The following is a 21,821-nucleotide window of genomic DNA, read 5'->3' on the forward strand; positions in this document are numbered from 1 at the left end:
TCCGATGTTAAAAATATGTGGATCTGGGTCAGTGATCAACCAGAGAGATAGAAGGGTGACTTAATAGACGTAAGTACCGTCACTATAGGGGAAGAAAAAGGTACATAATGTGCGGTAGTACCGCCAATTACCAAATGGAGTGTTTAACTCAAAATGGTTATTATTAAGATATTCCCTAGTCTTAGCGAGGAGCCCAACTAATGTGGCTCGTGCTATCACCACAAAACCACAAGTTGGAATATCCCCCCTGTCCGTGGGATACCATTCCTGGAAATCCAACATGAGAGACCGGGGATCATCCTCTAGATTACGGGGGCAATCCTATAAGAGCCCATTAGAAAACCCTTAATGTCACCTATCTCTCTGATGTTACTGACTCCAAGGACATATCCACACATCTAACCAGAATATGCAGATCACAAAATTGGAAATCGTAGATACCCCATAGTAATAATGTGCATGGTCATATTCATGTGCAAGGTACAGGAAAAATAATAATGCACAAGGTTCAACCATTATTATGTCAACCAAAAAATTGGAAAAATTATGTTGTATATTGAACAAAATATATAGGAACTTGTAATGCACATAATTCAGGTCCCATCATGATCCAGTCGGTTAGCCTTCCACTAGGGGGTATCTTAATAATAACCATTTTGAGTTAAACACTCAATTTGGTAATTGGCGGTACTACCGCACATTATGTACCTTTTTCTTCCCCTATAGTGATGGTACTTCCGTCTATTAAGTCACCCTTCTATCTCTCTGGTTGATCACTGACCCAGATCCACATATTTTTAACATCGGAGCTAGTATATTGCTGATCGCAGTGGGACTCTGTTAAGAGCCATGGTATGCTTGTTTATATTGGCAGTTTCATGCGCTGGGTTACAGGAGTTACTTCAGCGATTTTGTAACTTAGTACTTGTGAAACACTTTGTAATCTTACAATGTCTCTGTTGAGGCGATTATACGTCTGATTACATGATCGGATATGCGATCATGTCTCCTGATGTTTTCGCAAGGTTATAGAATACTTGGAATCTTCTACTGCTCTCTGTGATGTGATACGCCTAATCACATGATCGAATGTGCGATCACATGTCACGATCACATGTTCCAAGGTCCTTGGACATGCGCACTTCAATGATCGATTTAACATGCGATCATGTGACCGGAGTGCTTTGAAAGGTCCTTTGACATGCATACTGCAATGTTTGATACGCCGAGATCCACGTGTATTGACTCCATCGCACACTCCTGGGACCCATCTCATCATCTCACTGAAGGTACACCTGTACACTTTAGGTTATCAAGAAGACCTACACCTGTGTTTATTATTATCACAATTAGTGTATTATGTTTTATTTATGGTTATGTTGAATTTTCATGAGAAGGAATGATACCATATCATCACATTTAAGCTTGTTATAGGATGTGATTGTACAAAGACATGGATAGTACTGTTTGTATTATTATTTTTGAATTTATTAACTTTGATGAATGTACTTGACTTGTTGATTATTTAATAAAATATGCACATTGCACTGCCCACTTTGTCACTGCTTGAGAAAGATCCCATTGACCGGATCGAAACGTTGCTTATCTGGTGAATAAAGCCATTTTTCTACTTTTTAGTACTTGGATGTGCTGTGGAATTTTTTATATACATATATATATATATATATATATATATATATATACACCCATGCAGATGTATGTTAGGCAAATATGCAAATGATTTTTGAAAACGTTTGGTCCAGACCCGTTTTGGTCAAAACCGAAGTTGCTCTAATTGCCCTGAAAGTTGGTATATAGTCCCCTCTAGCCTCCTAGGACTCATAAATTTTAGGAAAGCATGTTATTTCTTTTCCTTTATTATTATTTTTTTTTACCCTCCATAAGCTCTGGCACACAGTGATTGCAATAGTAAATGACACTAACATACATAGCTGTAGGTAAACGCACATTTGACGGCGTAAATATATAGCATGTTTAAAAAAACACGGCACCAGCACAAGTCTCTGGCTTTTTCATATTCCAAAGCTTCCAAAAGGCTTCCATTAGTGGCATTACGCAGGCAGCAGCATGCAACAGGTGTAAACATTCATTTTAAAATATCAACCTTGTGGAAAGCGAGTACATGGAACTGACCCTCATGTATTAGTGGCAGTGGCATGATGCATTGCAGGCTCCAGCTTTGCCTGGACTGTGAGAAAATGGTGGCATTGATGTAGTAATCGAGAAAAAATATGCAGCTCCTTAAAAAAAGAATTTAAGGCAGGGGGCAAAAAAAAACGTGTCAACCCTCCGCCCTTAAAGAATAGTGACTGAAATGGATGCTGCTGCTACTGCTGCTGTGGCTTCTGCTGCTTGTGTTAATGGGAGGCAGAGGACTCTGCAGGGAGCTGAGGGGGCCTCTCTTTCAGACAAGCTGGCAGCAGGCATCTGATTGCTGCAAGCTGCACCAAGCTGCGAACACAGTGTTTCCTTAGTAACATAATTTGTCCTCCCTAATAAAAGAGAAAAACATTCCCCCATTTTGCCTTGGCAGCGAGGGTCAGCATGGCAATGATGCGCCTGTCCCTGCATAAGCAAGCCAGCATACAGGTGGCCATTCTGGACAGCGTGGCAGAGGAGCCACTTCTTTCCAGCTCCGGCCCTTACTGAGATGATTGGATCTAAGCCGGAGCCACCCTCTTCATCGTCCTCTTTCTCCACCCCCTCTGACTCCTCCTCATCTTCCAGTGAGAGCTCCCCATTCTTATCTTTCTCATTCTAATCTTTGTCATCCTCCTCCATGGCAGATTCCCCTTGTGTGTCCCCAACAGATATAGGGCAGACAGCAAGATGTGTCAGCTGCTCTTCTTCCGCTGTGGTCTACTACTGCATGAGTGTCAGCATTTGTTCTAAGGTAAATATGAAAGGGATGATGTTGTTCATGCCACAGTTGTCCCTTCTGACAAACTTTGTGGCTTCAGCACCCAACAGACATCTCAGATGAGCTGCCACTGCCTGACCCCGAAGCAACACGTGTTCCCTGCTGCTGAGGTGGTCTGGTGGATGACAAAATCATTCACAACTTTCCGCTGCTTGTACAGATGCTTGAACATGTGCAATGACGAATTCCAGCTAGTTGGCATTTCACGGATTAAGCAGAGTAGTGGCAGGCTGTACTGTCTCTGCAGGTCCAGGAGAGCGTTCCTCGCCACGTAAGAGTGGCTGAAGTGCTTGGACAGTCTCCTGGACTTTGCCAGGACCTTGCGCAAGCCAGTGTACTTAATTAGAAAGTACTGCACCACTAGATTGATGACATGTGCTATGCAGGGAACATGTCTTATTTCGCTCAGGTTCAGGGTGGCCATGATGTTGCTCCTATTGTCGCTGACCACCTTACCCAGTTGGAGTCAGCGGGGTGACAGCCAGTGGGATGTTTGCTCCTTGATGTACTTGATCAACTGCTTGCCGGTGTGGCTACTTTCTCCAAGGCTGATCAGCTCCAACATGGCGTGGCAACACTTGAACTTGCACATGGGATAGGGGTTGTGCAAGCGACCCTGTGTCCAGCTGCTATTGGGGACCGGAATGTGTCCATGGAGGAGTTGGTGGATAAGTACCTGGTGTGGGAGTCAGCCCGACAAAATTGTGGGGGGGTGAAAAGGGCCTTGTCTTGTTGCCCAGGTGTTGTATAATCACTGCCGTAAAAGACAATCACCTAGTTGGCCGTGAAAGACATGTACTGTCCCTGCCCATAAGAGCTGTTCCAGGTGTCCACCACAGCATGGCACTGCAAGAATCGCAACTGATACATTGTCCATCATGTGAGAGTACAAGGCAAGGATGGCTTTTTGAGAGAATTAATGCCAGCTAGGAATCTTCCAGCAAGGCTGAGTGCACGCCATTAGCTCCCTACAGGCAGCAGACTTGACTAAATGGTACAGTAGCAACTACATCGCCAGCAACTTGGCCAGGGATTGTGTCACTTCAGAAAATAGCACTTATTATGTAGAAGAAGTTAATACAAGCCACACAGTAATATATTGTTATTATCCATATTGCTTCCTTTGCTGACTGGATTCATTTTTCCATCACATTATACACTGCTGATTTCCATGGTTATGACTACCCTGCAATCCAGCAGTGGTGGCTGTACTTATAGGAAAAAGTGCCATTCTCTTTGGTGGCTGGGACAATGGGAGTGCATGTGCACATAGGCCAGAGTTTTTCCTATAGTGTGCAAGCATGACCTCCTCTGATGAATTGCAGGGTGGTTGTAACCATGGAAACAAACAGTGTATAATGTGATGGAAAAAGGAATCCAGCCAGCGAAGGAAGCAATATGGATAGTAACTGCTATCAGGGGCGGACACAGACAGCAAAGGGCCCCTGTGCAAAGAATGTACCTGCCCCCCCCCCCCCCCAAAAAAAAAAAAAAAAAAAAACAAACAAAACAAAAACAAACCACAAATTCAGATATAAACATATATGTGCAAATAAAAAACATCTTGTTAAAAATTATGTTTTATTATAAGCAAATAGGGGCATTAACATTACAACTAGAGGCTATGTTATTTTTATAACCGCTGTACCCTTTGCACTTTGACATGGACAGGTGTGATGACATTTTCACTGGGAGCTCCCCCTTGCTCCTAGAGGCTCATTTACATATAATAAAAAAAAAAACAGATTTTCTCAGCAACGCAGACACATTTGAACATGGGACCAATATAGATGCCTTCAGCTGCCAAACGCACATGTAACAGGTCAGCCAATGTCATAGATAATAAACTGCTGACAGATGCCCTTTTGTCCGGGTTCAGAACTGAATTCGGACATAACTCCATCTTCCCCCACTCAGTCCCTCTAACAAGCATTTCACAATTAGTCATAAGACTACACATACTCTATTAGCACCTGTGTCAATGCAGAATTAAAGCTTCTCTCTAACTCAGCTCACACACCACCTCCGCGCTTCCTCCGCTCACTGCTGCTCGACCATTCAGCTTAATACTTAACGCCACATACCGCTTACATCTAGTGATCTCTCCTCTAATGCAGACATTCACTTTCCTCATCTTCTCCATTCAGCCAAGACCACCATGACAACATCTTTGAGCCATGTCTTGTCTCAGCAGAGTTTGCAACATAGACATCTGAGATTCCTCACTTTCCATTAACCCCCTTCCTGGTGCCCCAACATGGTTATCCAGCTATTACCCCCAGTACTGTGTCCCCTGTGCTCCCCAATGCTCACATACACTATACTGCAGAAATAGTGCCATACAGTTAGTTTCCCCATAGTAATAGTCCTCCCAGACTAATAGTGATAGTGGTCTTCAAAGTCCCACCAGTATTAATTCCCTCCCATTGTAGCCTTATTAGTAATAGAGCCTCTACAGTGCCCCAATAGTGATAATGCTCTCCATGAGTGCCTCCTTTAGTAGTATTGCTCTCCATCTTGTGCCTGATAATTATTATGCCCCCATAGTACCCCAGTGGTCATAAGGCTCCCTATAGTGCCCTCAGTAATAATAAGGCCCTATATAGGGCACCCCTTATAGATATAAGGCCAATCTATAAGACACTTCTATAGAACTCTCAGTAGTAGTAATGCCCCCACCACTGCCCACAGTATTTATAATGCTCCCTGCAGTGCCCTCTGTAATTATAATATCTCCTGCCGTACCCCCTGGAGTTATAATCTTCTCTGTAGTGCCCCCATAAATTATAATGCCTGCCCTCTCCCTCCAATTTTCTATACCACGCAGTTTCATGTAAATAACACCAGTCCTTTCCCTCCAGTCTTCTATGTCTTACAGTCCCATGTAAATAACCTATCTTCCTTACAGTCTTCTATAACATACAATCACATGTAAATAACTCAAATCCACTCTTTTAGCCCCTCCAACACATAGTCCCATGTGAATAACAATACTCCTTACCCTCTAGTCCTCTATAATACCCAGTCCCATGTAAATAACACCAGTCATCTCCCCCCAATCTTCTGTAACATACAGTCCCATGTAAATAACACCAGTCATCTCCCCCCCAATCTTCTGTAACATACAGTCCCATGTAACTAACACCCCTCCCCTCCCTTCAGCCCTTCTAACATACAGTCCTAATTAAATAACATATTTCTCTCCCACTAAGGGGGAGGAGGTTTAATAGGGGAGAACCACATCTCCCAGCATTTCTCTGGCACTTACATTCATTCTATGGCATCACAGGTCTCCACTGCTGAACGCTGCCTTTTACTGCACTAGTCATATGATGGTGACCTCATCACAGGTCCTACCACCACTTCCAGTGTTGAAGAGATCACATGACTATGATGTCATCGCAGGTCCTTCATCTATGGAGTTTAAGCAGAAAGTCCTAATCGAGGCCCTGTCAAACCCCCAGATGACCAGTTTACCCTGTTGCAAGAGAAAGGGAGTAAAGAAAAGGAAAAAAAAACAACACCTCTGCTGCCACTGGAAAGGCCCCCCTGCCTTACTGAACCAGTTGCACAGGCGGTATGTCCGCCCCTGACTACTACCACCACCAACAGGGCTATGCCTGGGGTTTGCAGCCTCCACCTCCTTCTCAGGGAAGTATAAACGCCTACTGCTCTCACACAAGTCATTAACAGAGAGACTCTCTTGACTCTCTGTAAGAGGTGGACCAGAGGGAGTCCGTTAGGATACAGTGAACCACACAAGAATGAATGCACGGACAATGAGCTGTGTGAACCAAAATAATTTTACTGACTTTAGTAGAGAAAACTATATACAATATAATGTACACCGTGACCACACGGAGTGATGTATGTTCTGGTGTACTGAAGTTTTGATACAAACTCTCTGGGTTATTAGCAACCCAAGATTGTCCACAGTGGGACCCCAGCCGGGAATTCCCTAATTTAGGTACTATACCTTTAAATATTCCTACTTTGCCTAAATGCCACTAAATATGGCAGGATCTCCTAACCAAACACAGCGAACCGAAACCACTAGGAATTCACACTAAATTTGGGGTCTGTGTACCTGGGATCTCGGCTGAGGGACACTGTGGCTCACAGAGGCCAAATACAGAAAAATCCCACACTATTCCTCCCCCAAATGCCGATAATGCCCACTCCCCCACCTCAGCTAGACTCCCTTGAACTTCCACGTGGCTATTTGTAACTCCAGAACCGGGATATGGATCCACTTGCTGTCGCAATAAAGCTTTACTTGCTGCAGCGGTGCCAAAACTTGTCCTCATCCTGATTGCAGGGAGGGACCTGAGCTCAGGATTTAAGTCCCATTAAAAGTGCGCACTAACCGAGTGTAAAATGCTTCAGGCTGGGATCTCCAGTGCAGGCTTGAATGGCAGTTTGGTTTTCTTGATGATGATTCACCGCTGGCCTCAGGGCAGGCAGGCCTCTGGTCTCCTCAGCTCCTGAATATAAATTAAGACTACAGATCCTCTTTAACAGGCAGCAGATATTCACCACAGATCCTCTTTAGCAGGCAGCAGATATTCACCACAGATCCTCTTTAGCAGGCAGCAGATATTCACCACAGATCCTCTTTAGCAGGCAGCAGATATTCACCAATCATCGTTTGCTTGCTGTGGATAAAGCCTTCAATAGCTGGCTGATGACAGGACACCTCAGGTAAATAATTTAGCAGACATTGCTCTCCAACTGCCGACTCTATGTCCTCCTGCCACTTCCTTTCTCCAGCCCCTGTAGCTTTTCCCAGGAAGTTAGGACATGGCAACAAAATAACAAAATGCACAAAATAAATAAGAAGCGATCTTTTAGTCTATTTCAATAAGAAAGCCAATCAGGTGCAGCTATAAGATTACTTTTCTTTTTATATATTAATTGTCAACATCTCGCTCCTATTAGTTCTAAGGGGGCTGTCCGACTAAGGGCCTCTAGTGGCCAGTCACACAAACTGCATGTTATATCACTATGGCTTATTCAATGTAGTCACAGATGTATCCAATTGGAGTATCATATGTTTCATCTTGGGGGCCCCAGACTGTGACCCCTTCACATTTCTGCCGTAGGGCATGGTGGAATTTTATGTATATGTTTGCTTCTGCGAAGTAGGTCTGGAGAGAAGTCTGGTCTAGGGAACCTTCATCGCTGAGGCTGAAAGCACGTTCTTGTACAAGAATAGCACATGTTGTATATTTTTTGCAGAGCCACGGAACAGAACTACGGATGCGGACAGTGTGTTGTCTGTTGTCTGTGTGTTGCAGAACGGACCCAGAAATATGGTTGTCTGAATGCAGCCTAACTGAGAGACTAACCCTGAGTGAAAGCTAATAGCTATTGAATTTGAGGTTGAGAATCGCTTTAAGGCCATGCTGAATACAAACAGTAAAGTATTTTCTCATTTATGGCAAAAGACTTTAATGCTTGTGGAAAGGGTATATTGCTTTGGTACCCATTACACTTTGAGACGGACCGGCCATCCAGATGTAAGATCTGCACCCCGCAGCTGGGGAATTGCAGAAAGAGTTAATGAGAATGGAATTGCATGCCCGTGGTTTGATTGGGAAGATTGAAAAAAGCCTACTCTCTAATATACTTTGGAACTGTACCTATTGCTGTTATACGTATTGTGGATCCAATTATCAATTAGATAGAGATACTTTAGAGAGATTGTAACCAAACAGGCCTAGTCATTAACTCCGTCAACCATCTGCTGGCCCCTACATCTTCCCTCCTGCATTTCAACCATCTACCTAACATTTAGGGTACCCCACCTAACACCAGGCAGAAGCTCCAGAAAGCCCAGTGTGTATCCCAAGGACAGAAAGGGTGCACCCTTAATTCACTGCATGGGGAGCGTTGAAGTGGGGAGAGCCAATGTGAATCAACTACTGCTCCAATCAATGCCACTAGTCCCACTCCCCCCCTCCAAGCTCTCCCCTGTGGGTCGCTGCACTTTCAGCCATTAAATAACCATGTGTTTTTTCATCAGGTGATCAGTTGCACCTTTACAAGGGCCAATTATTGGAAGCAAGGGCTAGTTAGCTAGTTATTGTTTGCTCCAGATAATCATACAAATAATTATCCTGTGTAAAGGCACCTTAAATGGATTTTCCAGTAATTATTATATTTTATATTAATGCCCCAGCCTGCCTCCTGATCTAAACCAGTTGGATCTAAACAGTATGGTGACCAGAAGATGGAGTAGGAGGAGACAGTGCTTAGAGCAGAAGTATGAATCTTCTTTACAAAAAAGATTTTTTACAAAAATATAATTATTACCGGAAAACCCCTTTAATAGTAATGATGTGATAAAAGGGTTAACACTGTACTTCTGGCACAGAGTCATATTTAAAGTATAATTTTGCAAGTTTGTGAGTCACTACTTTGCTGATATACCATTTATATTTTCTTTATTTTTATGCTGTTCTTCTCCTCTTTAGTTTAGTAGAAAACAGGTAATTATTTTATTTTTTTGCAGTTATTGCTATGAGAAACATTGGAGATGTACAGACCATACCTGTCTTGTTGAGCCAGAATTGATTAACTTCATTAATAAAGGAGACTTTGGGTGAGTAACAAAAGCATTATCATATAGATATAGTATATGAAATCCGGCAGCACTCACTTTAGAGGTTATCAGGTGCAAGCGTCTCGCCTTTGACCATAGGCTTGTATATTCAAGGAAAAATTAACGTAGCACTCTTCTTGTAAAAAAACGCAGTGTCTTTATTCACACATGTGACACAAAAATAGGCAACGTTTCAATCCCCTTGAAACGTTGCCTATTTTTGTGTCACATGTGTGAATAAAGACACTGCGTTTTTTTACAAGAAGAGTGCTACGTTAATTTTTCATTGAATATATATATTTATATATATATATATATATATATATATAGTGAATTTCTAGTAGTGTTGATCGCAAATATTCTAATCACAGATTTTTATCGCGAATATTGGCACTTGTAGAATTTGCGAAGATGTAGAATATAGCGCTATATATTCGGAATTGCAAATATTCTAGATTTTTTTTCATCAGTAACCTCCATGCTTCTTGCTTGTGGACCAACAAGAAGGCTGCAATGTCTTTGTCAGAGTTTAGCAACATCCCTAGCAACCAATAGGAAAGTTGCCTACCCCTTACTATATCAGACACTCCCCAGCAGCCATTTCTGCAGTTTTTTAGCAGTTCTGAGAGAGAGAGCAGTGACATTGCTGTGCTCTGTGCTTTCATCTGGATCCTATTCTTTATCCAATTACATTAGATAGTTAGCTCATATATATATAATACAGATAGTTAGTGGGAGATAGTCAGTGTAAGTTAGATAGGGATATAGTGTAGCTGGTAGGTTCCAGTGCAGGATGTTAGGTATTGTGATAGGAATTACTGTTTCTCTGCTGTCCATACATACACGCTACAGACATAGTGCTGTGATGTCACAACAATACTTAGTGCACCAATCAGTAATTTCCACTCAGACATGATAAAATGTGAAGTTGAGTGTATTGTGCAAAAATATGCGCATCATTAGTGCCGATTTGCGCAATCGCAAAATAATGACTGGAGATCACAAATTCTAGAATTTGCCCATTTATTGCGAATATTATGCAGAATATTGCCTATGCCGCTCATCACTAACTTCTAGATATCTGTTTTCTGTCTGTTCTGTTGCACGGCGAAGTGACTAGACCGATCTGCACGACATTTGGCACATAGGTAAATCAATGTATAGGAAGGTTCTAGATCGGTTCCCGGCTCTCTAGGTGGTACCGTTCCTAATATTTTCCCAAAAAATGCAAATATGGCACCATCACAAGACCCGTTTCATTACTAGAAGCTCACAGATTTTTCACTCATATCCTAACTGTCATACACACAGTCACATGACCCTTATTGGCCAATAAAGGCTGGAAAGTCCTACAGTCTTGACATACACACAGTTTTACACCAGGTTTCAATAACAACCCAGCCATTTTTCTTTTCTGCTATAGCTCACCTTTAAGGGGCGGGGCACTGTGGAGGTCACTGTTAAGGGGCAGGGTTCTGTGGAGGTCACTGTTAAGGGGAAGGGTGCTGTGGAGGTTACTGTTAAAGGGGTGGGGTACTGTGGGGGGTAACTGTTAAGGGGGTTGGCTGCAGGGGAGGTAACTTTTAAGGGGTGGGATGCTCTGAGGGTAAATGTTAAAGGAGTGGGCCTCTGTGGAGGTCACTGTTAGGGGGGCAGGGTCTGTGGGGGAGTAAATTTTAAGGAGGATGACCATTGTGGATGCCACTGTTAGGGGATAGAGTGCTATCAAGGTCACATTTTAAGGGGGTGGGGCACTGTGGAGGTCACTGTTAAGGGGGTAGACCACTGTGGAGGTCAGTGTTATGTGGGTGGGATGCTGTGGAGGTCACTGTTAAGGGGGTGCTGAGGGGGGGGGGGGTCACTGTTAAGAAAGCGGGCTGAAGTGTAGGTCAATGTTAAGGGGTGTGGAATGTTGTGGAGGTCACTGTTAAGGGGCGTGACATTGTAGAAATCACTGTTAAGGGGGAATGCTACAGTGGAGGTCAATGTTATATCGAATGACATTAACAGTGCAATCACTTAAATGGTCAGCTAAAGATTGATTATAGGTATTTTATTCTGATTTTTTCAAATCAGGAGTCTGACAACTTTAAAAACAATGTCTGTCAATATTGTCAGGAATGCCCTTTAAATACGATTAAAATAGAATTGACTTTTGATTCTATTTAAAGACCTACGTACCTGTAATTTTTGGACAACTTTACAGTGTTTTTAGCCAAAAAAAGTCAGCTCCAGAAGTTGCATGGAAGTTCATGCGAGAACACAAATGCATTTTGTTGCCGTGACATTTTTTCAAAAAATGTTGTGTGTGTGTTGGAAGGGCTTAATGACACTTTCTGAAATTGCAGCATGCTCTGTGTCTGGCATTTTTATCTCACTGTCTGGAATTTTTGTCTCTTGGTTTTGTATGCCTTATATTTTTTTTTACAGTCAATTTTTCCCCTATACAGCTCTACAGAGTAAGTGACATTAAAGGGGGCTGTGGCAAAACCAACCTCGCCACTGGGTTTTGGAGGGGCCTGTTTGCTAGCCTCTTGCCCCAGGATTATGGGCCCTCTCATCAGCCAGGCTTCCTTTGTTCACAAAGGACTTGTACTAACTCGAACCCCTGGTCTAATTTGTGCCATTTTGGGATGTTAAATGTCTATGTGTATTGTAAAGGGGGGGGGGGACATTGTATACGTTGAGTAGTGAGGTCTGTTCCATTGTCTGTGTGTATTGGCGATGTCCTTTTGTCCTGAGAGATAATTGAATTACGTCTCGGTTGTCTCCAGGACAGAAGACATTGTGGATTCTCCTGCCTGTGATAATTACATCAACCCAGTGTGAGGTAATTGTCTCACAGGCAGAGGGGAGGATGTTGTGTGGGAGTGTCTGAGTGTATTGTACGTGGTTATTGGCTGTTTTTACAAAACCCTGTGGGTGGTAACCTTGTTGGAAGATGTGTATAAGTCAATGCTATGTGTTCAATAAAGAGTTCCTGTTTTACATATAGTCTCGTCTCATGTGTGTGGGGATTTCTATACACTGAAGATTTTCTATACTCCCCTGGCTATAACTACTAGCTCTTGTAAGAGCTGTTCCTGGCTCCTGTGGTGGTTTTGCTGTAGAGCGGAGTGCTCGGAGTCCTCGGGAAGCACTGGGAGCATCCATCGACGGAGGTACCCAGTCGGGGTGCTAGGAGATTCGTTACAGGGGCACATACTTTGCTATAAAAAAATGGAAGACATACAAAAATGCCATTAAAAAAACGCTGGGTGGTAAAACAGTGATGAGCGGCAGGGGCAATATTCAAATTCACAATATTTCATACATATTTTGTAGAATATTTGTCATATATTCGCGAATTTGAGATTATTTTATTGAATGCGAACAATCGGCAATGTAAAAATCGCGTAATGCGAATTTGTAAAAGCCAAATACAGGTGTGGGTCACTTTGGCTACACTTTTCAAGCTGCTAGAAGTTTCATGAGTTTCTACTGAGACTGGAGAAAATGGTTGGTACGGCAGAACATTACAATAGCTTTATATGAAGATAGAGTCAAGTGCTCCAATATATTCGCGATGGCACTAATCGACAGTGATTAGAATATTTTAGCAGGTATGACTACAGATTATTGATTGGTGCACTAAGTATTGTTGTAAACTTGACATTGCTTCCTTCTCATTGGCCCACAAGCAAGAAGCAGAGAGGAATCATGTGTTCAGATGTAAAAAAAAATGCTGCATATTCAATATAACGAATACATAGCACTATATTCCAAATATTTCGCGAATTATCGAAATTTGCTATTAGAATATTCGCACTTAACACTAGTAAGACACGCTATGGGCAAAAACACCAAAAAAAGGTACAAAGAGGCTGACCAATTCACAAAACTGTGTGTGGCAGAGCCCTATTGTAGCCTATCTTTCACCTTACTTTCTCATAGTAACACTTGCTCAGTACAATTTATAACATAAAATATATGTATTTTCTATGGCATAATTTTAATCTATATCTGACATTTAAATCATAATTAAAAAAACAACCTTAATTACAATTAAATATACATATAATAGAAGAGTAAAAGTAGACAAACACATTTTCTGTCAATTATTCCAGCTTTAGTTTAATAGTTTATACTGCAAAATCTTTTTGCATATTTTGGTTGCTTTGTTTCAATTATTTGCTGTTCTTTCTGTGATTGTGTGGATTCCTTTTGAGTGTTCCAATATCCTTCTACAATCCAGGAACAAACCAATAGGTTAATTGGTTTTCATGAAGTTGGCGGTAGTGTACCTCAGAAATACAGTCGAGAAAATGTTTTATGAGACACAGAGTGGTTTAGGGACAGATGTGAAATGATTTTGTAAATCAATGATGTCTTTTGCAGATGGAAAGCAGACAACTACAGCCAATTTTGGGGAATGACTTTAAGGGAAGGATTTGAATACCGATTGGGTACTAAACCTCCATCTCCTTCACTCCTCAGTATGAATGAAATGACAGTAAGTTTCCTGAATATTAGTGAAAAGTAGATCTATAAATTCTGAATAATATGCAAGTATTTGAGAAGGCTCTTTTTCATGTTTCAGGTCACAGATATACTTTACTGTATAAGTCATAATCTGTGAAATGAAGTGCCTTGTTTTTATATAACAAATCTATTCATTACAATTTTGCCATAATAAAATATTGATGCGCCTCTTCACAGACTGATCGTAAATAGGAATAATTTAATAATAAATTAAATAATTTAATAAATGTGTTGTCTAACATACGGTAACACAAATAAAATGAGTTACTATGCAAATGTCAAAAGTCTTTTAAAATTCAATTCCACTTTCAAAATTCCTGTTGCTGTCAGAGAACAGAAACACTCGTATTTAGAATCATAAAATAAAAACCAGTACTGACCATGACCCACTCAGAGGTGAGAGTTGAATATAAAATTTCCACATTTACTTATGACTTTGTGCCTTGACTTTGTCTACAATTTTGGAAAGGAGGCGTGGCCTAAAATGTGACTTTGGCAGTAAAATGTGGCAAACATTCTGGCATAAATCCTAAAAGAAACGAAAAGCTAGCTTAAATTGGCAGTCTATTGGTGCACCAGATTTACAGGATACAACCAGTGCCATTGTGATAAATCTGACACATTTGAAGAGAATATGTTATCAGAAAATGAACAATTGTTTAAACAACATTTTTATGTTTAACATATTTTAAGAATTTTTGGTGATGTTATTTGTAATTTTTTCTCTCTCTCTCTCTCTCTATCTATAAATCAATATGTGTATATATATATATATATATATATATATATCTCCAAAAGATGGCAGTGCAGCACTCCTCACTTCAAGTGATGCAAATGATTCAGGTGCCAGCATTTTCCTCTGGGTCCTGGGGTCCAAACACAATCCAAATAAATGTAACGCAGCACTCCTTAGATAAAAAGTAAAAAAATACAAAATGTATTTAATACATGTTGATACAGGCAATGTTTCAGCTCTCACAGAGCCACTTTTGGCTTGATAATGGCTCTGTGAGAGAGCTGAAACGTTGCCTGTATCAACATGTGTTGCATAATTTTTTATTTTTTTTCACTTTTTATCTAAGGGGTGCTGCGTTACATTTATTTGGATTACATATCTCTAAATGCTGTTAACAATAGCTTATGAGAGATTCAATGACGGAGGGCGGTATAATGCCGTCCCCCGTAATCACGCCTGCTACATACAAAGAAATGCACTTCCTGATGAAGGCTACTTTCACACTAGCGTTCGGGTGTCCGCTTGTGAGTTCCGTTTGAAGGGGCTCACAAGCGGCCCCGAACGCATCCGTACTGCCCTAATGCATTCTGAGTTGATGCGGATTCGCTCAGAATGCATCAGTCTGGCAGCGTTCAGCCTCCACTCCGCTCAGCAGGCGGACACCTGAACGCTGCTTGCAGCGTTCGGGTGTCCGCCTGGCCGTGCGGAGGCGTGCGGATCCGTCCAGACTTACAATGTAAGTCAATGGGGACGGATCCGTTTGAATATGACACACTATGGCTCAATTTTCAAACGGATCCGTCCCCCATTGACTTTCAATGTAAAATCTGGACGGATCCGTCTGAGGCTACTTTGACACTTTTTTTTACAATATAATGCAGACGGAACCGTTCTGAACGGAGCCACCGTCTGCATTATATGAGCGGATCCGTCTCAGACGGATCCGCTCTGAACGCAGGTGTGAAAGTAGCCAAAGTCATTCGTCACAAAACTAATTTCTTTGTGAAATTCGGTGAAGCAGCTGAATTAAGTCTTCCATAACTTCATTCATCACTAATGATTTGTATAATAGCTAAGCCAGCATCTTAATTACACACAGCTCTTTTGTGACTGAATATAGATTAATTCTCAATCAGTCAGAATAATATAAAAGGGGCACATTTATTAAGAACGGCATTTTAGATGCTGATCTTAATAATCCCCTAAACTGTCGCCGGCTTCTTCATAACTTCAGCGGATCTTCCGCCACTTCTAAATGTAAGACAGCTTTCGAGCTGTCTTACATTTAGACCTTTTACTACGCAGGAAACAAGATTAGAAAATGGTAAATGAGACGAGCTTCTGGTCCCTTCCCTCACTCTTTTAGACCTGGCATGAGCAGGGAAAGTTCGCAGATTGCGGCCAACTAACCTAATTTAGGTGTATTTCAGCATAATGAATGACCTCCAAAATGTACAGTATACTGTGTTGTAGAGCAGGCTTGAACACAATAGAATAAATACTACACACGTACTTTGTAGTGCAGGAACATAATAAAGGCACACATCCTATACTATACATTATACCCTGCACCACACTGACATTCTAATACATAAGTGATAGGGGAAGGGGGAGAAAAGAGAGCAAAAAGGTGGGAAGTCATAGGCCTAAAGCTTTATTGACAAATACACAAAGGGGAGAGGGAGAAAGAGGGGATTCAATCCTCCTATTCATCGATGTTCAGACAGTCCATCATGAAATCGTCTCTGAGCTGGTTGCAAACCAAGCCATGGAAGTCCTCTCACACTGCATAACCAGGTATTTCCTGGCCAGCCACAGTACATAAAAGTATGGGTCCCATGGAAAACTCCATAAAGCACTATGGTGTACTTCAGACTGTTCCTAGAAATAGAGTCTGTGAGTTCATTTTCCAGGTTGGCCAACAGGGCCTATGCAAATGGGAACTGCCAAAAGAGGGGTAAGGGTGTTTCCTCAGTGAATGGACACATGGGGCAGTATCTGGTGTTGCATAGTCAACAGGCATGCATAAAAGTTCTTTCCTCCTGAATGGCCATCCATGCCAGGTCTTTGTGCCCATTGGTTAACCTTCTAGAAACCACATTATTCCAAACAGTTTTATCAGTGGCAGCAGGAAATATACTCTGTTAAGTCTTTTGCTTGGATGAGCTAGGTTTCCACAAGCGGTGCTTGAGTCCCTCCAGTTGGTGTTCCCTTAGAAATTTGAGAAGGTCATAATAGCACCAGGGGATGTCTCAGTTGTACGGGTAGGAGATATCCCATTTGTCATAACCCAGCCTCCTGTAGAAAGGCAGAAGAAAGAAACTGGACATGAACTGGTCTGCCAAGCCACTTTCTTTTGATATCCGAGTCCTGTGGACACAGTGATACACAAAAAGCTGCCCACAGAAACTCCTTTCCCACCTTGCATGGTTCCTTGTACATGAATATCCATTTTACTCCATTTTGTAGTCCCAGATGAACCAAAAGACAGTCTTGGTAATGGCCTGGCATCAGGGGCGTAGTTACCCCTCATGGGCCCTGGTGCAAGAGTTCAGCTTGGGCCCCCCTTTACCTTTGTAGCAAGAGGCAGGGGAGCACCTAGCCTTTCTGGTGCCTGAGTCAAAAATTTAAATGGCACCCTTCCATTACAAATTCTCAACCTAACCGCTTCCCTCCAGTCATACTATTAAAGACATACCGTATTTTTCGCTTTATAAGATGCACCTGATTATAAGACGCACCTAGGTTTTTGAAGAGGAAAATAAGAAAAAAAATATTTTGAACCAAAAGGTGTGCTTTTGGTGGATTTAGAACTAATGGTCTGGGGATGACACTGTTATGGGGCTCTGTGGATGATGCACTGTTATGGGGGAACTGTGGATGACACACTGTTATGGGGGAAATCTGTGGATGATACACTGTTATGGGGGGATCTATTGATGATGCACTATTATGGGGGATGTGTGCTGTGACACATAGGGCCATGAGGGGGGCCAGCATAAGATGCTATATGTGTGGGTGACACACATATAACATCTTATGCTGGTCCCCCTCATGGCCCTATGTTTCACAGCATTACAGTACTTTATTCTTTGTATGTAAAATCTTTCTTTAATCCTGAATCAATCGCTCTCCTTTTGATAAACTAGCTGACACTGATATATCGCCGGCTGCTATGCTGCACAGTGTGGGCGGCGATACATCAGTCACAGTGCGGGGAGGGAGGAGGGGCTGGAGGCAACTCAAAGCGGGGCCCGGTGCAGTCACTGTATTATACCGGGCCCCGCGCACAGAAGTCTCTTTGTATGTAAAATCTTTCATTAATCCTGAATCAATCGCTCTCCTTTTGATAAACTAGCCTAATCGCCTGCATCAGTACTCACTATGAATGCAGTGTGCGTCCGGCCGGCGTGTGACTGACATCACTCAGTCAGTCACGCTCCTCCCACTTCATTAACCGCCTCCGGACCACCTAACACAGGATTGCGTTCCGGAGGCGGTCGATTCGTTCCTCCTTGATGCGCCGACGCGTCATCTAGCGAGATTTCCTGTGAACGCGCGCACACAGTAGCGGGCGTTCACAGGATCGGGAGGTAAACTAGTTTATCTACAGTCTGCCAGCGGCGATCATTCGCTGGCAGGCTGTAGATGTGATTTTCTTTTTAACCCTTGAAAGGTATATCCGACGCTGTTTTGTTAACAGTGTCTGATATACCTGCTACCTGGTCCTCTGGTGGTCCCTTTTGCTTGGATCGACCACCAGAGGACACAGTCAGCTCTGTAAGTAGCACCAAACACCACTACACTACACCCCCCACCCTCTGTCACTTATTAAACCCGTATTTACCCCTGATCACCCCATATAGACTCCCTGATCACCCCCCTGTCATTGATCACCCCCCTGTAAGGCTCCATTCAGACGTCCGTATGTGTTTTGCGGATCCACGGATCCAAAACACATACGGACGTCTGAATGGAGCCTTACAGGGGGGTGATCAATGACAGGGGGGTGATCACCCCATATAGACTCCCTGATCACCTCCCTGTCATTGATCACCCCCTTGTAAGGCTCCATTCAGACGTCCGTATGTGTTTTGCGGATCCACGGATACGCGGATATGCAAAACACGGACACCGCGGATATGCAAAACACCGACACTGGCAATGTGCTTTCCGCATTTTGCGGATTTGCACATTGCAAGAACTATATAGAAAATGCCTTTTCTTGTCCGCAATTGCGGACAAGAATTGGACATGTTCTATAGGCTCTACATAAAACGCAGTGATCGTCCGATCAGGCCTGATCTTGTGCGCACACTTGCGTTCAGTCCGCTCCACCGCAGTGACAGAATAGTTTTTTTCTGATCATTGCAAAAACACCGTAAAATCGCTGCGGCGCTATAAAGATCACTTTTGAGGGGCATTGCGAGTTCATAGAAGATTATTTTTTTTTTGCACAAGTTAGCGGAAATCGTTTTTTTTTTCTTACAAAGTCTCATATTCCACTAACTTGTGACAAAAAAATTAAATCTCACATGAACTCACCATACCCCTCACGGAATCCAAATGCGTAAAATTTTTTAGACATTTATATTCCAGACTTCTTTTCACGCTTTAGGGCCCCTAAAATTCCAGGGTAGTATAAATACCCCACAAGTGACCCCATTTTGGAAAGAAGACACCCAAAGGTATTCTGTGAGGGGCATGGCAATTCCTAGAATATATATATTTTTTTTGGCACAAGTTAGCGGAAAGTCATAATTTATTTATTTTTTCTCTAACAAAATCAACTTCCATTAACTTGTGCCCAAAAAAAATATAGTCTAGGAACTCGCCATGCCCCTCACAGAATACCTTGGGGTGTCTTCTTTCCAAAATGGGGTCACATGTGGGGTATTTATACTGCCCTGGTATTTTAGGGGCCCTAAAGCGTGAGAAGTCTGGAATTCAAATGCCTAAAAATGCCCTCCTAAAAGGTGCTCATTGGAATTTGGGCCCCTTTGCGCACCTAGGCTGCAAAAAAGTGTCACACATGTGGTATCGCCGTACTCAGAAGAAGTAGGGCAATGTGTTTTGGGGTGTATTTTTGCATACACCCATGCTGGGTGAGAGAAATATCTCTGTCAAATGACCACTTTGTATAAAAAAAATGGGAAAAGTTGTCTTTTAGAGAGATATTTCTCTCACCCAGCATAGGTATATGTAAAAATACACCCCAAAACACATTGCCCTACTTCTTCTGAGTACGGCGATACCACATGTGTGACACTTTTTTGCAGCCTATGTGCACAAAGGGGCCCAAATTCTAAAGAGTATCTTTACGATTTCCCAGGGCATTTTTTACGCATTTGGATTCCAAACTACTTCTCATGCTTTAGGTCCCCTAAAATGCCAGGGCAGTATAATTACCCCACAAGTGACCCCATTTTGGAAAGAAGACACCCAAGGTATTCCATGAGGGGTATGGTGAGTTCATGTAAAATTTAATTTTTTGTCACAAGTTAGTGGAATATGAGACTTTGTAAGAAAAATAAAAATAAAAATAAATAATTTTCTGCTAACTTGTAACAAAAAATAAAAACTACCATGAACTCACTATGCCCATTAGCGAATACCTTAGGGTGTCTACTTTCCAAAATGAGTTCATTTGTGGGGTGTTTCTACTGTCTGGGCATTGTAGAACCTCAGGAAACATGACAGCTGCTCAGAAAGAGCTGCTTCAAATTGCGGAAATTCAAATTTTTGTACCATAGTTTGTAAACGCTATAACTTTTACCCAAACCAATAATTATACACTTATTGCATTTTTTTAAATCAAAGACATGTAGAACAATTAATTTAGAGAAAAATGTATATAGAAATGTAGTTTTATTTGAATAATTTTGCAACTGAAGTGAAAATGTCATTTTTTTGCAAATATTTCGGTCAATTTCGATTAATATAATATAAAGTAAAAATGTCAGCAGCAATGAAATACCACCAAATGAAAGCTCAATTAGTGAGAAGAAAAGGAGGTAAAATTAATTTGGGTGGTATGTTGTATGACCGAGCAATAAACCGTGAAAGTAGTGTAGTGCAGAATTGTAAAAAGTGGTCTGGTCATTAAGGGGGTTTAAGCAAGGGGAGCTGAGGTGGTTAAAAAATTAAATACATTTTATTTCCATACAAATGCATTAGAAACTGACAATAACTACAACTAATAAAACAGTGATATTTTACTAATGCTTTATCATTAATATTTAGCTCACAACATACACATAATTGTGCTTCTGGCACTAATATATATATAATTTGTAGATAGAATTTGTAAAAGATATATAATGTTAATGTGACATAACAATGAGTCACAATGCCATTTCAGATGGACGTGTTAAAAAGGTCATGAACCATCACTGAATAGCAGACTGTTAATGTTCTGTTGTCTTATGTTTCAAGTCACACAGGGACACAACAGAAAATAATAAAAAATAGGCTTATGTGGGAAATAGTAAATGAGTACTGAAAAACAATTTTTTTTTTTCATTTAATAGACACAACAGAAGATATACCACATATCAGATGTTGAAAGTGAGACATTTTACCATTTTAATAAAAAATGTAAAAAAAAATTGAACTTGATGGCAGCAACACAATTCAAAAAAGTTATGACAGGGGCATCAAAAGGCTGGAAAAATAAGTGATAATAAAAAACTGCTGGAGGAGTAATGTGAAAATAAGTCATATGAATGGGTATAAAAATAACATGTTAGAGAGGCAGAGTCTCTCAGAAGCAAAGATCATCAGAAATTCACCAATCTGCAAAAAAAATAAAAAAAAAAATGCAAGTAAACATTGTGGAATAATTTCAGAAAAATTGCGAAATCACAGAAGGGACATAACCCTGTGCGGTGGAATTATAATCGTAAGTGGTAAATACTCCTAGGGCTCACTGAAAGGCCACTATTCTAAAACATAACCTTTAATTAATTAATAATAAAACCAATTCACCCAAAATATACAATAAGGAGAAAAAATAAATA

At 41.5% G+C, this 21,821-nt stretch overlaps 1 protein-coding gene across 1 annotated transcript in view; it reads left to right on the plus strand.

Annotated features, from left to right (window-relative positions):
* Positions 1 to 21,821, plus strand: part of LOC122935346 (tubulointerstitial nephritis antigen-like) — a 131,585-nt gene that overhangs the window by 28,273 nt on the left and 81,491 nt on the right. The window contains exons 5-6 of the mRNA XM_044291111.1: positions 9,456 to 9,545; positions 13,923 to 14,037. Of these exons, the coding sequence (XP_044147046.1) occupies positions 9,456 to 9,545; positions 13,923 to 14,037 (205 nt within the window). The remainder of the gene's footprint in view (positions 1 to 9,455; positions 9,546 to 13,922; positions 14,038 to 21,821) is intronic.

This window comes from Bufo gargarizans, chromosome 4 (genome assembly GCF_014858855.1).
Source record: "Bufo gargarizans isolate SCDJY-AF-19 chromosome 4, ASM1485885v1, whole genome shotgun sequence".
Lineage (NCBI taxonomy): Eukaryota > Metazoa > Chordata > Amphibia > Anura > Bufonidae > Bufo > Bufo gargarizans.